The 16,841-nt window shown below is 29.9% G+C and overlaps 1 protein-coding gene across 1 annotated transcript in view; it reads left to right on the top strand.

The window, feature by feature from the left end:
• DMAP1 (DNA methyltransferase 1 associated protein 1) overlaps window positions 1–16,841 on the top strand; it is a 57,252-nt gene that overhangs the window by 25,431 nt on the left and 14,980 nt on the right. The window contains exon 6 of the mRNA XM_085815591.1: window positions 2,903–3,121. Within this exon, the coding sequence (XP_085671717.1) occupies window positions 2,903–3,121 (219 nt within the window). The remainder of the gene's footprint in view (window positions 1–2,902; window positions 3,122–16,841) is intronic.

Below are 16,841 nucleotides of genomic sequence, written 5' to 3'. Positions count from 1 at the left end.
AAAATAAAAAATACGATGCCACCATTCTACAGATCTTTGTATTTGGTACCTTTCTTTTCTTTGATCGAACCCCTACCATGATATGGTTATATACGGCAACAGCTTTAGGGAAAGGTACTTCTGTTTTAGTACCATCCTTTTTTGTGCGATTTACAGATGTAATAATCGCTGAATTATGTGTAGTAGTCAACAAAGTAACAGCCTTTTTGTCCATCCACTTTATTGCAGAAACACCTTCCTTAGTTAGGAACACTGATTCTCCTCTTTGTAGTTTGTTATTAGCCTTTCTTTGCGGCCTCACAGTCCCCACAGAAAATAGACCACTTATAAGTAGACTTTTTTGCAAGCCTAAAAAATGTCAAATAGTTATCATAGGCTATAAGATGACCTGTCTGTTTCACATCTTCCGTTAGTTTAGTTATTACTGTTTCCCCTAAGCTCAATATTTTATCCTTATTATCAGAAGTTTCTTTTCCACAATAAATTTCAAATTTTTGAATATATCCAGTCTTAGAGTCTGCTAAACACCACACCTTGTAACCTCTTTTTATAGGCTTCATTGGCATATACTGCTTCAATGAAGTTCTCCCTTTGAAAGCTATCGTACATTCATCTATTCATAATGTTGACGAAGGTTCGTAGACTTTAGGTATGGAATCATCGAGCTGGGAGAGGATGCTTGACTTTAGGAGTTTATCATACGCAAATTGCCCGCATGAATTTGTGCTGTTATCATTTACATGTAAAGTCTCAGTTATTTTTTGAACCTCTTTGCGATTATTATTCTTGCTACTGATTGAACATTGAAAATAGGGTCTGTGCTCCAGCAGTTTTTCAGTTCAGGCAATTGATGTATACCCATGAGTATATGCATACCTACCCATGCTTTCAATTCTTCTTATGTGATTTCTTTACAGTTCAGGATAATGTCTTTTGTGGTATGACCCAATCTCTTCCTTTTCTTAGGCTGCTTTGCATATGAGTTTGTTTCGTCAACAATATTCTGTAAAATTTCCTCGGTAAAAATCATGCCAAAACAATGCTTCTTTTTCTCAGTAGAATTGAATGATATTTTCAAATGTATTTTCAAAAATATTCTAATTTTTTCAACATACCTATTGCATGTGGCTTTTATACATGATGCAATAGCATTTTCACTTTTTACCCATTATTTATTATTCAATATTAGATAGTTACTGCAGAAATATACAAAATAAAAAAACGTTATTATAATAAAAACAATGTTTTACTTACATTTGTAGCAGAATCGTATAGCAATGCAAATGTCAAATCAAAACAGGTGTCTCAGTGGAACAGATCTCACACAACACATTCGAACTTTCAAAATAAATGTGGTAATTCTGTTTTCAATCGATTGAACACAGATGGCAGCACAATACTGAAGTGGGAATTAGAGTTCCCAACGTTATAATAGCAAAGACAATATATTATAGTGGGTTTTGCCCTTCCCACAGGTGTATTTCCCAGGAACATGTAGGTCGGAAGTAACCTTCTCATGGCCCACGAAAGGGTTAAAGAATCGATACAAAGAAATTAATTGAAGAAGATTATGCAATTTGACAGTTGCAGATGACAAAGAGTTAACAGGCAAATTCTTTTAAGATAAAGGTACTCTGAAACATAGTTTGAAAAAGCACAAAATGAAATTGTGTTGTATTACTAGCAAGCACAAAATGGCTCGGGAACAAAATGTCATGTTATGTCATGAAAAGAAATAGCAGATGCTAGTTCAAAGGTTTACACTTTCCTTTTTTTTTTTTTTTTTTTTTATAGTTATTTGGTTTGTTTTCTTTTGATATTAAGATTTACATTGGTAGAATTCTGTCAGTTGCAACTAGAAATAGGTGTATATTGCAATAATTACATTTATTTTTGCTTGTAAATTTCTGTATTAACTTTGTTAGTACCAGAAGTGGTATTAGTCTCAAACCTCACTTTTTTGACCATATTACTTTTCAGTGTTGCTAGTAGATGTTGTTATCATACATTATTTTTAAAGAAATAATGTAATAAATATAGTATAATATATAGATATAGATACATAGCAAAAGAAATAAAAGGTTGTTGTTACCAAATGAACTCTGTGTATTATTTTTATAAACAAATTGTATAGCAAAAGGTTAAGGTAATTAATTTTTAAAATTTAATCAGCCTGTTATTGATTAACAAACTAAGTGATTTAATCCTCCGAACATTATGGGTTTAGCCCTGAAATTTTAAAGTTCTCTAAAATGTCATGAACATATGTTATTTTCTTGATTATAATTAAGAAACGACTCTCTCACTTTATACCTTGATTTCTTTCTTCCAATATATCCAACCAGAGATGGAACACATTAAACTGGCAGAAATTTTCATGTGTAATGAGTAAGAAAGCTACCCTTCCATAAGAGATTATATATCCATAATGCTGAGAGGGTTAGAATTAGTAAATACAGTTCTTTATCTGTCGTGTTAATTACCAACTGGACCCGTGAAATTACACTAGCTGTGATTTTACAATTGTTAAGAGTTAATTTGCCAAATATGTTACTGTTTTAATATGATTTTTGTTGTTTCAGTGAGATTTCTGGTAAATAAACTTCTTCACATGTTTAAAATTTATGTAACTTAATTAATGTTTTGAATAAACTGGTAATTCTGCTCTTTTAATATGATATAGTCAAGCGTCTGTTTACTGTTATGTGTTGTAAACTTTGTGTTTTTAAGACCATGTTTTATTTTAAAGAAAATAAAAGCATAGTCAATATACATGTGTTTTTGTATTTTGTTGTAAATTTTATGAGAGTGTAATACTTCATTTATCATATTTTACTATCTGATCATATGTTTTATTTATTATGCAGTATATATTTATTTTACTTAATTGTTTTATGATTAGACTGTCCCAATCCCTGAATATACTGATGATGAGTACATCCAACATCTGCAATGTGATGGTTGGACACGTCAGGAAACGGACCATCTTTTTGATTTGTGTCAAAGATTTGATCTGCGTTTCATTGTAATACATGATAGATGGGAAAGATCTCGTTTCCCGACTCGAAGTATTGAGGATATCAAAGAGCGTTATTACAATATTTGTAATATACTAGCTAAAGTAAGTCATAAATCGTTTTAATATATACTGATGTACGCTGCCCTCCAAAAGTTAAGGATGAACATGTTTTTCAAAGCTCACCATTACAAAAATGTCAGTAATGTTTAAATTCGCTGTTCATATGCATCCCAGGCAGCATGCATTCGTAAATTGCACGAGAAAAATACGTGCAATTTACGAATGGCCCTTCGTATAAAAAACATTCAAGTTGAACGTAAAAATATCATAAAAAGTGTCCATTGGCAAATACTATATATTTATGTATATTTTTACGTTATACAATATGCAAGTTTTACGTAAAATTTAGGTATATTTTCATGAGACTGCTGTTCATTCGTAACTTTTTCATATAATATACGTAATTTTCAGGGATTTATGTAATTTTTTGCTTCACATATGCGTATATATTTAGTAAAAATTTACATAAATCTCCCCGATTTTTTACTGTATAGAAACGTGTATATTAGATAGAAATTAAGGTAGATATTTCCCGTATTTTATGGTACAAAAACGTATATATTTGATAGAAATTAACGTAGATATTCCCCGTACTTTACGGTACAAAAACGTATATATTTGATGGTATTTGACCTAAATCTTCCCTATGCTTTCTTTGCATATGGAATGACTTTGGTAAAAATTTATTCCGATGTCTTCTCCTCTTTACTGTGTATAAATGCACATTTTTGGTAAAAAAATTTGCATAAATCTCCAATTACTTTTTTACTGCATTTTTGTAAAATGTACTTATTTTAATCTCATATTTTTTATATAAATGTATGCAAATACTTTTTGCATGTTATGATTAAAAGGTAAAATGACATTTTTATATCAAATTTTTACATATCTGCCTTTTAGGTATGTACAGCAATATGGAATATATATAACTAGAAAATTAAAATACACTAATAAATGCAAAAAAATAAATTTCTATTCAAAAATTACATAACACTTAAAGGCTGAAAATCATTTTTAATATTTCATTTTACAGTGACTAAAATATGCAATAAATTTCGTAACCATGAAGTCTATGTTTTAAATCAATTAATGCTATCGTTCATTTACATGGCATAAGAAAATGTTCTTTGGAAAAGCAAATAATTTAAAGTGTTATTTAGCAAAAATAAATTTAGAATTGTTTGCTACAGTTGTTTACTAAATTTAAATATATGAAATGAATTTAGTAAACAAAAAAAAAAAAAAAAAAAAGTGTAAATGAACGATAGCATTAATTGATTAAAACTTAGAATTCAGGTTTATGAAATTTATTGCATATTTTGTAGTCACTTTGAAATGAAATATTAAAAGTGATTTTCAGCCTTTAAGTGTTACGTAATTTTTGAATAGAATTTTTTTTATTTTTTTTTTATTTTAATTTCCCAGTTATATATATTCCATATTGCTGTACATACCTTATGTAAAAATTTGATGTAAAAATGACATTTTATCTTTTAATCATAACATGCAGAGAATTTTTACATGGAGTTATATAAAAAATATGACATTAAGATAAGTACATTTTACAAAAAATGCAGTAAATGGTAATTGGAGATTTATGCAAATTTTTTACCAAAAATTTGCATTTATACACAGTAAAGAGGAGCAGACATCGGACTAAATTTTTACCAAAATCATTTGCATATGCAAAGAAAACATATGGAAGATTTAGGTCAATTACTATCAAATATATACGTTTTTGTACTGTAAAATATGGGGAATATCTACGTTAATTTCTATCTAAAGTACAATATAGTTAATTACCGAATTCAGTAAACGACTGTAGTGCAAAAGAAAACATCATACATTTAGATGATTTTAATGAGTATGCTAAATTTTAAAATTGTTATAGACCAGGAGGGATATTGTAGAAAATTTACCTTTTCCAATAGTTACTTCCAAGTTGATTTTTTGCTTATTTTCCTTGAAGGTGAATGTTTAATGTCACAAATATTGCATTCATATCTTCAGATAATTACACAAATATATATATTCATTTGTTAAAATTAAGTTTATCAAAAAAATGTTAAAGAAAATATTATTAATTTGCATGTAACTTAATCGAGTATGTAACTTCTGCTTTAATTACAAACATAATTATAATATGTAAAAATTTTACATTTATCAATCTTGCAATGTATTGTAATCTATTATTGTTATCTTTTTGAGCTTAAAATCTTATAAATATGTTAGATCAGTACTAAAAGTTCACCTCTACAAAAGAAATGCTTTATCGAGGCATTTTTAAAAAGTTCCCTTTTACAATGCAACTGTTAATTTCATAAATAAGTTCATAAAATTATGCAAATTCAAAATTACCTAAATATAGACAAGAAGAGAAACATGCTAATGTGACAATCAAAATCGTAAAAACAACCTTGTATTTAGCGTAGGTATAATGAAACACTCAATCGATTTCGAGGGCAGCTAAAGGTCCCTCAGGAGAAGCATAAAGGAAAATGAGATCTTACGTGAAATTCATTCTGATACTAATATCATTATCTCTAAAGCTGATAAGGGTGGACAGATCGTTGTTATGGACAAACACACATATATTACTGGAGTCTCTAAACTGATAAATGAAGTCCCATACTGCTCGATCCCTAAAGATCCTTCAACTTCGGACCTCACGAAAGTAAAAAGTGCTATTAAATCTTCCCACATTCTGCCAACTCAGTTGAAGAAATCACTTATTCCACCTATTACTAATTGTGCTAGACTTTATGCTCTTCCAAAAGTCCGCAAAACCGGTATTCCTTTTCGACCAATTGTTTCCAACATAGGTACTGCTTCATATCCTTTGGACAAATATTTAGTTTCCAGATTTTCTCCTCTACTTGCTAACAATATTCACACTGTAAAAAATTCTCTTGAAGTCATTGATAAACTTAAAAATATTTCTCCACTTCGTTCCATTATGGTTTCATGTGATGTTAAATCTCTGTTTACTAATGTTCCGGTCGAAGGAGCACTAAATTGTTTTGAAACTAGGCTTTGGGAATTTCACTTCACACATACTGAAATTAATGAGTTGGTTTCGCTTACTAAAGTTTCTCTGAGTCAAACCCACTTTGTTTTCCAAAATGCATATTTTCTTCAAGTTGAAGGATTGGCTATGGGTAATCCTTTCAGTCCTGTACTTGCTGACATTTTTATGCACTATTTTGAGACGAAATTATTTGATAAACTATCTTTTCGTCTTTGGATTCGGTATGTTGACGACACTTTCACACATTTTGACGGTTATAAAGAGGATTTATCCGAGATTCTATCTATTATGAATTCAATTGATCCAGCCATCCAATTCACTCTTGAAATTGAATCCAACAATTCCCTCCCCTTCCTCGATATTCTTATAATCTGCAATGAAACTGATTTTAGCACCACTGTGTACCGTAAACCCTTTGCAGTTTGTTTACCACCCCATGCCAAGTCATGCCAACCTGTTAAGCAAAAAATGGCTTTTTACTATTATGTATTCCGCGCGCTTAAAGTTTGTTCCTCTGAATCTTTGCTTACCAATGAACTTAATTATTTGAGAGCAGTTGCGATTGACCGTGGATTTTCTCCCATGATTATTGATAAAGCCGTTAAAAAATTTTCAAATTCCCATCAAAGAAGACATTCCACTGTTAGAAATAATATTAATGACCTTGTCGTGCTTCCATTTTATCCTTCTGTTAGCTATAAAATTGCACGGATTCTCCAGAAATTCAATTTTCAAGTCGGTTTCTCCCCTATTAATAAAATTCACCCTTCGATTTTAAAAGATTGCATTTCTGTCTTGAATTCTTGGGGAATTTATAGTATATCGTGTCAGTGTGGTTTAAGATATATTGGCTAAACAAAAAGAGCATTGAAGTTTCGTATCAAGAAACATGAATCTTATGTCAGAAAAGGCGAAATTAACAAGTCTTCAATAGCGTATCATAGTTGGACTTTTAACCATAATTTTGATTTTGGGTCTGCAAAAATTATCCAAAAGGCTTCTTCCATAGGTGAGTTGGATTTTCTTGAGGCTTTTCACATTCACAAAGATTTAGCAGGTTTAGTTAATGATTTGAAGTCCAATCCAGTCCTTCCTAATGCCTTTAAAATTCTACTATCTTAATTCAGTTATTTTTGCCGATAGATGGCGTTACCTCCTCGCGTTTAGTAGTACCAGAGGGTGTAAAAATCTGTTCAGTGGTTGCTTTCCATTATTTGAAGTTCAGATTTTGAGCGTAAGCTGCATTTGCCCCTCGCTTCCTATTTTAACTTCGCTACTTTTTTCTTGTCCTTTATGCTTGATCAGATAGCCTGGCTCAGGAAAAGTAAGCGGCCAGTGCAACTCTGATTAAAAATCTAGTTATAACCACGTGCAGTGCTGATAAGGACCATGTGTTTCTGTGACTCCTTTATTTTTTTCTTTCTCCTGATGAGGAGGGACTTTTAGCTGCCCTCGAAATCGATTAAGTGTTTCATTATACCTACGCTAAATACAAGGTTGTTTTTACGATTTTGATTACCTAAATATGTTCTTTATTTTATTTTATATACCACATGAAATTTTAAAAAGTTAATTTGTTTAGGAATATTGGAGTTTTTAAATGTTTATATCATGTGACATTTTCTCCAACATCATTATAAATCTATATGTTGATGTGGACATACCAATTATTTTTTTCATCAAATAGCTTTATGGTATTAAATGATTTAAAAAGGAGGCAATTGGACAAAAGAAAGCAATTAGAAGTTGGCTAATTTTTTATGAATTTGTTGTCAAATGCTGTGCATTTTAGATTACACTCATATGATGACAATGAGTTATTTAAATTATAAAATTAATATGAGCATATCACACCTAATTCAGTTATTCAGTCAACAAGTATTAAATTTCAAGTTGTTTGAAGTATTATGAACTGTAATACTAGCAAAAGAAATACACATGAAATTAAGTTAAGAATTAGGTTTATTTTACAGGTATTCGAAATCTGCAATTACTGTTAAACAATAAAAACTAACATCTAAATCTGAAGAGCATAATTTGTTCAATAATAAAATTCAACATAGATTCCATTCAGCTTCGCCATATTTGTTGTTCTATATTTCACTGTCTTTAATATCCTGCTCGATTTTTGTAAAAGTGAATACATGTCACCCAACATTTTGAGAAAAGCTCCTCAACTAGAAAAAGAAAAAATTGCAATAATTTCACACTTCAGATGTTTTCAGTTTTTAAATATAGTTGAAGTATTAAAAGATGCATATAAAATGCACTGAGTATTTCATATTTAAAAATTTACTTTTAATTAATAAAAAATTTAATTTCATACTATCACACAGTAAACTTCAATTATATATCTTACACAATGCCTATAATTTCAAGTAAAAAATACCTAAAGATTTGTTTAGAATTGTAAGGTTAAGAGAGTCTTTGTATTTATGTACATGAGCAAAAACTTAATTTTGTATTAATTATATTGCATTAGCCTTTCCAATTTTACTCCTACATATAGTAAAGAATATTCACTTTCTTACAGATAACACTTTTCTTAAATAAAGAGTAAGCAGAAAACCAATCACAACACCATATACATATAACAGAATACTTCATAAACATATACATGCCATTAACATACGTATATGCATTAACAGGCTATTTTACACATTTCAATAAACCAGAAACCAAAACACAATCAAAAGTATTATCAGTAAGTTCTTCCAGAATCAGAACACAAATCTTTAATTATGATAATGGCATCTCAGTTTGGAATATATTTTAAGTCTACATTCATGTGCATTCTCAGCAAAACAAGAAAGCAAACAGAAAGCTGAATAACAATGAAATTATAAATACCATAAAAAAGTTAAAAGCCACGTAGAATGATAGCAAGACTAAATGAAGTCTTCCTTCAAAAATCAGTTTAAATTCAAAAATTTGCCTTCCTATTTAACATCTCGAAATAGGTTATTGCTTTCACTAACTAAATTTCACATCTTGGCAAAATAAAAATTGTCATTTCTGTTGCAGGAAATATTTGCTGCAAACTTTGTATGCAAATAATCCAGTGAAAATAATTTAATTGTGGCTTGAATATTTTCTTTATTAAATAAATGAAAAATTCCCACGTAATATTAATTTATGATCCACATGAAGCTTTTTACCTCTACCATCTGATGCAGCTATTTTTTTAAAATATATACACAGAATTTTTTTACCAATATTAATATGTTATAAATCATTAATAAATCTTCTAAAACCAGCTCAAAAATTTCTGAATTAGATACTCAAAACATAATTCTACGTAACTGTTAATGTATGCATTTGCTTGCACATACTTAAAATGAATTATACACACAAAAACTTAACATATTAACTTAATTCATTTTAAGTAAATTCTTAATTAGCAGGATGACTCAATTAAGGCAAAATATAGAAGAAATCTACCTGATGGAATAGTTTTAAAAGATATATTTAAATAAAGCTAATACTGTTCATATTACACATGGCAGAAATTGAGTAAACTGTATGCAGCTGGATTATTTATTAGGAATAGAAGTTAGGCCAAAGTACCAGTTCTGGAAGGCTTTAACCATTTGGGTGCAAAGAAGCATCTCAATTTAAAAAGGAATATAAGCTAATAGAAGTTTTTAACTTCTATTAGCAATTATTCTAATATTTGTACAATCTAGTACAAATATTAGACACATAAACAATACTAAATGCCATTATTTACTTGCATATTTTCCTTTTTGTGTACTTTACTCCTTAATTTTTCAGGATATGATTTAGAAACAGACTTGTGGTAAAAATGTATACAGTCAAAAGTCATTAATTCAGACACCCATAATCCGGACCTCAAAGCTACAAACTTTCTGCGCATGCGTCGCGCTGACGCATGCGCGTAAGACCTTTACAGCTGCGAATTTACATGTGCGCGTGCGCAAAATACGTTTACGAATGCGCGTTTAATGTATAACGGACGGGATAAGCTAAGCTAAAATTATCTAATTATCTATTTCAGTTAATGTTGCAGATTGCGTTGTTCCTTAATCTTCGAATTGGATCCGGATTATTATTTTTTGCAGGATGTTAGAGCAATTTTATAAAAGTAAGCTTGAACTTTTGATTAGGTCAAATAGAATTTCCGATATACATTTACTAGTATGTAAAGGATATACAAAGCAAAAGTATCTTTCGGAGTCCATTAAACAAAAAGTGGAATTGCTGCAAAAAATGGATAAAGGCATATCCTTTGTTTATCTAAACTTTAACGTTTGCAATGAATTGGAAGTTGATCTGTCAGCACTATCCTTATCTTAAGGGCAGATGTTTTTATTTTATTTGGCTTATAATTGCTTACTCAATGTAGTATTTCATCTCGATGTACTCCGTCTTTGATATGATTTAAATCAAATGCCTCATCATTATAATTCGCTTCCGATAGTGAAGAAAGTGACACAGAGGTTATTGAAAACGAAAAAATTTCAATTGACAAATTAGTCGGTATTCTCGACACAGCAATTATAGGACTTGAACAGCGGAACTTTGTAACTAAACAAGAAATTATGTCTGTTTATAGAATTAAAGAGAAAGTATTATCACGTAAAACGAAGCAACTTAAACAACTTACATTGAAAGAAATGTTTAATAAAGTAAAGAAATAAATATTAAGCTTTTTTTGTGTAAATTTTGATACCCTTTAGATCATAATTGTTCTTTATTTCGTAAATTACGGTTTCATATTTTTAATTTTATAATTTCTGCATGCCATTTTACCAGATTTAAACTGATAATCTATAATCCGGAATCGCCGAAGTCCCGACGAGTCCGGATTAACGATTTTTGACTGTACTGGTAAAAAGAATACTGCTGAAACTGATAAATATATACTATAGTGCAAAGAGGGATGAAATATGTAACTAAATATGATAAATCACATTACAATAACATTAAACAAATAACATGAAAAACTGAAAAATGAAATTTTATTTGAAATTATTTTTTAACCCGTGGAAAGACAGACAGTATTTCCAACTTATTAAATTCAATTAAACCTTACCTTTATCAAACTAATATTGGTACTTTTCCATAAAGCGATAAAGTCGCCCAAAATGGTACAACAGATGCCAAATGGAATATCCTCGCTGGTAACCTTTTACCTCTCATTTTCAAAACAAGTAGCAGCCAATTCTATCAAGTTTAAATGTTTCTTTCAATACTAGGATACAATTACATAGAATTTTTACCAGATAGTTCAATTTTATGTCCAAAGGCCATTCACAGCAATTAAATCAATAAGGATGCAATCACACAGCTCACCCGAAAATATAGAAAAGGCAAAGTCAAGGGTTAAATTCATCAATTCTAATGAGAATGCACTAGCAAAGTAAAGCACCGCAGTTTTACATAATTTCTGAGTATGAAATGAAATAATTCTTACATTTAAATTAGTATTCCAAATTAAGAATTAACTTGAAATTAATGTAGATAATTACTGAGAGAATTAGTATAGTTTACATGAGATGAGATCACTTAGGGTCTTGTAATATAAAACGGCAAATCAGGATGTTGTACCATGAAAGCATAGTAAATTATTAATCTCTTTTTACAAATTGTCTGGCGTTCGATTCCCAGCCTGGGCAAGGTTGACTCAGCCTTTCATCCCTTAAGTGGGTCGATAAAATTAGTACCAAGTTCCATTGGAGACTAAACACCGGGGGGGGAGGGGGGCCTGCAACAAGCTGACCTCTTATGCACAAACACCACGGAGCTCACCGTCTTGAAAACAGATATCAAGGCACTGCCGGCCACAGCCCTCTAAGGGCTGTTTGTGCCATCCGGTTTAGTTTTAAGTTAAGTTTTATTATTTTAGTAACATAAAAATACATTTGTAACAGGTTTGGTTTAGGTTTATTTAATTATGACAAAGCACAATAGGGCTATCTTCCTAAGGTGAGGGATGCCTTCGTGAAGGACTTTCTAAGGGAAACTGGCTCGTATACATGTTACACATTGGAGAAAACAACAAAAACGCCTGTGCAGCCAGCCCGTTCGCGGGATTTGAACCTTGGACCGAACTACCAGTGTTGAGCGACTTTACCGCTGGGCCATTGGTGAGCCTTTTAATATAGAGGAAATGTGTGTGCAGGATCACCTTCAAAATTAAGAGAGTTGTTTTTAAAATGGGTGCTAAATTAAAGCTGCTTTCTTGCCTAATTTTATACTATTGAAAATACCAGTAATTGTCAAAATTATTTGTAATCAATATGTGCAAGATTATTAATTAATGAGCTGCCAAACCGCAGTTAACCATCTAATGTATTACATTCAACACTATTATTTTTTTTTTGAATGTCAGGTTTTCATTGTTTCTGCCAATATATTTATAACAGGACATAAAGATTAATTGAGTTAATGTAAAATAGAAAATTAGCTTGCAACATATCCAACACGACTTAGTGGCAGTACTTCATTCTCTAGCAAAACATTTAAAATTATTATACTTAAACAAAAGATGTATATTTGTTACAGCAAAACATCATTAACACAATTAACCAGAGCTGAATGCAAATCTAGTTTTACTCCATTCTTGAAAACTAGTTTATTACTTTCAATTTAATTTTAAAATAATAAAAAAAATAAGGTACGTACTATGATGACTACATAGATACCTCGCCCAAACTGGCAACCCTTGTAGGTTATACAGGTTAATCCTAACATAGGTTATAGAGGACGCTAAGATAGAGAGTACTAATCCCACACTAGGGACTCTAACATTTGGTGGGAACAGTTTGAAAAGTGAAACGGACATTTATAGTGAACCAACGCAAAACGAAAACGATAGTTCTTCAGGGACAAAGCCCCTTTGGACTAATAAATAAACAGCTTTTAGCTATTTTATTTCCTTGTAAAAAATAGCCATGCAGAATATTTTTTGAAAATAACAGTACTTTAAGCATGCATTTTTCAAATATTTAACACAATAATTCATTTTAGTTCTGTTGCAATACTGGAAAGGTACTCCTCTGTTATCAGGACGGGATTCAGAAATGTACAATCAAACATCGAGATATGAGGAAAGTATGAGCGAAAAATTAGTCTCTAAATACGGACATTGACTTAAGTAACGAGCAACGAGCCAGGCTGTTGATATGGGTGACGCCATTTCCCTATCCAGGTGAACTCGGGGAATCCCCTCGTTAGATCACTCAGTGTTCTTTTATTTACGTGAAAATAATTATTTCAAGCTGCCTTCCAAAAAGATTGTTGCCTCAGATAGTGCTGCAAAGAAAAATAAGGAGGCTGTGGCCGTCGATTATTAAGAAAGAAATCATAGATAAACATAAGCATGGAGACGTAATTGGCGAAGATTAGCGGTCTTTCGACGTCGAAAAAAATCTACACTATTCTGAAGAAGCAGGAAAAAATTCAAAAACTTGATGTAGCCAAAGGAGTTACCGTTGCTTCCAAGCACCATAAAAATTTCCCAGCTGTTGGTGTGGATTAATGAGAAGCAGTTAAAAGGTCGGTGAAAGAAAGTTAAACCATGGTTATATTATTTACCAGTGTTATTTATTAGGGAAAATTGACTTGATATTGAAATGTTGATATTTTTGGGGTGCAGAATGAGTTAAATGGATTTCCATTATTTTCAATGGGGAAGCTTGTTTCTAGATACGAGAAATTCGCTATACCAGTCGAATGCTGGAACGAATTAAACTCATATCTCGAGGTTTCACTATAGATATGCAAGCACGTATATATGCATGTATGTGCATATATGTGTACGAGTATACACATACATACGTAAAGAATATACACATGCACACATAAGCACCTACATTTAAAAATGCATGCATATAGACTCACATTTCTGAATCTGGTCCTGATAACAGAAGAATACCTACATGATTCATAGGATTTTCATTAATCAGTTTTATTAGAATTCTTAAATGCAGAGAATTTCGTCTTCACTATCTGAAAATTCAGTTTCATTTTCAGCTGAAATTATATCAGGACAATTTCATTTATATTATTTCCCTCTAACAACTGAACATTTTTAAAACATTTTCTATTCCATGGAAAACTAATGCTACATTAAACACATATTTTCTAAATGTGAAAATTTTAAGTTAGCTTAGAAACTGTAATCATTCTTAAAAAAGTTTGATTTATGCAGATGTTAGATCAATGAAATTACTTTCCTGTGAGAAAGTAATATGGCGTTCAACAACATGATTTTGCATATCAAGATATACTGAGTGAAAATTCCTGAAATGTTTTATTTCTTGGTATCTCACTAGGCAAGAATTGTATAAATAAGACTACCTCCCTTTTTTTAAAAAAATGTTTAGTAAATACTATGAAGAAAATTGGTTACATTATTTACAGTTCATAATTAATAAAGCAACAAAACTATAAACAATTTCTTGGTTTTATATAAGCATTTCTGCACATTTATAATTTTCACTTTTTTAACTATCTAGTTATATCAAAATACATGATTTAATAAAATATAATTCAAATAATTTAAGGTATTTTAGTTCAAATACTAACTTTTCAGTAAATATTTTCATGCAATTCTAATAATTGACATAACTATCAAGTTTTGACTTCGAAAATTATGTTTAGAGAAACCTGAAGCTGCAGTAAATAGTAATAAATTTATTCAAAACTGAAAGTAAAGCATTCTTACTTTATTTTCTTTCTTTAACTATGGCAGATCTTTTAAAATGACAAAATCAAACAAACGAAAAAGAAATGCATTCATGAGAGGACTTTAAGGAAACTTGATATATTTCAGTAATTACAAATGTATGAAAATTCAGTATATATAAAATAAAATGAACAAAGATTTGGAACAAAGTACTTGTGTTTCTATTGCATAAAATTTCCTTTTTTCACAATATCTTTGAGTTGATTAAAACAAATTTATAAAACTAAATTTAAAAATAAGAAATTAAAATATTTTTAGGGAAAACACTAAGCAAATAAAAAAAATTTGAATTTCATAAATAAATGAAAGTTACATGCTTTATTTTTTGGCATAAGGTAGATAAATATTTCCAGAGCAGATTTCTGAACAATTAATCATGTTAATATTGCCTTTCTTTTAACATTTAAAGCTATTTCCTGCTTAATTACAGTATACTTTAAGATAAATATTAAAACGTTTGAGTAAAAATAATATAACTATAAAAAGGTGAGACATATACAAACAGGAGTGACACTTACACTAAGAAACAGCAAAATTTTTTCAATTTATTGATTTGGTATTCTATGTCATTAACAGTACCAAATGCTGAAAATGAATCATTAGGCACGTGCACAAAAAAACAACACATGGAAAATCACATTTCCTACAAGACGCTATTTATAAAATTTTACGTAGGTGAAGAAAGTATGACTATTAAACACTGAAGATATAAAATGGTCACTTACTTTCTTCAAATAATTAATAATATCGACGGATTCAGTCACAAACGCCAGTCCATAAACATTCTTTTCGACTGCCATTGCTGACTTCGACTTCACAAATATCCCGCCACAACCGGAAGTAGAAAGTGTCTGCTTTGCCATTGGTCAGTAAACATAAATTGCATAGCCTTTTTTTTTTTTTTTTTTTTTTTTTTTTTTTTTTCCTTTATACTTAGACATATTAAGAAAGCCTCTAAATTAGCAACTGAAATAAACTTATTTTTGCATTATATAAATTTATATTCACAGCATCTCTGTATTAAAGTAATAATTAAATATTTCTAGGAAAAATAGAAATGTCTGTGTATGCACATGCTCAGTGTATAATCGTAAATCAGGTTAATTTTTATAAGTTAGCATAACATTAACCATGTAAATTTTGAGTTCATTTAACTGGACCCTTGTACTTATTCTGTAGATCTCCATATTAAGAATGTCTTTAACTGTTTCAGGAAATATATAAAATATAAAATAATTATATTTTTTTTTTTTTTCCTCATATAAAAATTATTAAAATCGCTGTATCATTTTTCCCGTACATTAAACAAAATTAAAAAATGTTAGCCTCATGATTTTTATAACAAAGATGACAGGAACTGAAATATACGTAAAATATCAGGATTCAGCTTGCAATTTCGTAGAGTTATTATTATTATAATTAAATAAAAATATTAGTATATCTTTGATTATAATTAATTACCCTTTGGTCTACGTTAAACTATTGTTCAAGAAATTAAACATTTTCGAGCATCTTCTGTTCTGTTTATTATTTTATTCCTTGACATGAAAGATTTGCTAGTCTTGTTCCAATTTAATTGCCCACATTTTATAAATAAAATAAGGCGAGTATTGTACCAAACTCAGTAAGTACACAAATTAAATATACAGTTTATTCCAGTTAAATGAGTTATAGGATTTTCATAAAAGAAATTAAATTGTGTAAGTTAATGTAAGTGTTGATATTAATAAAAATTACAAATTTGATATAAGAAAATAAGTAAGTTATTTTGAAGATCTTTAAATTAAGAAAATACTTTGCACATCAAGATTTAGCTCACATGTTAAAATTCATAGAAAAATTTTAGCCTCGTATATGAATGCTAGAATAATGATTAAAGTAATTTAAATTTATATAAAATATCACAATTGTTTTCAAATTTGTAGAAGCTTTTAACCAGAGGAAAATCAATTTTAAATGTAAAGATGATTTAAAAACAGAAATAATTTTGATAACACATTAAAATGCTGTTGGAAAAAAAT

This window comes from Stegodyphus dumicola, chromosome 4 (assembly GCF_044657685.1).
Source record: "Stegodyphus dumicola isolate Sdum_Otavi_A_Nest chromosome 4, ASM4465768v1".
NCBI lineage: Eukaryota > Metazoa > Arthropoda > Arachnida > Araneae > Eresidae > Stegodyphus > Stegodyphus dumicola.
This window is presented reverse-complemented; position numbering and strand designations above follow the sequence as displayed.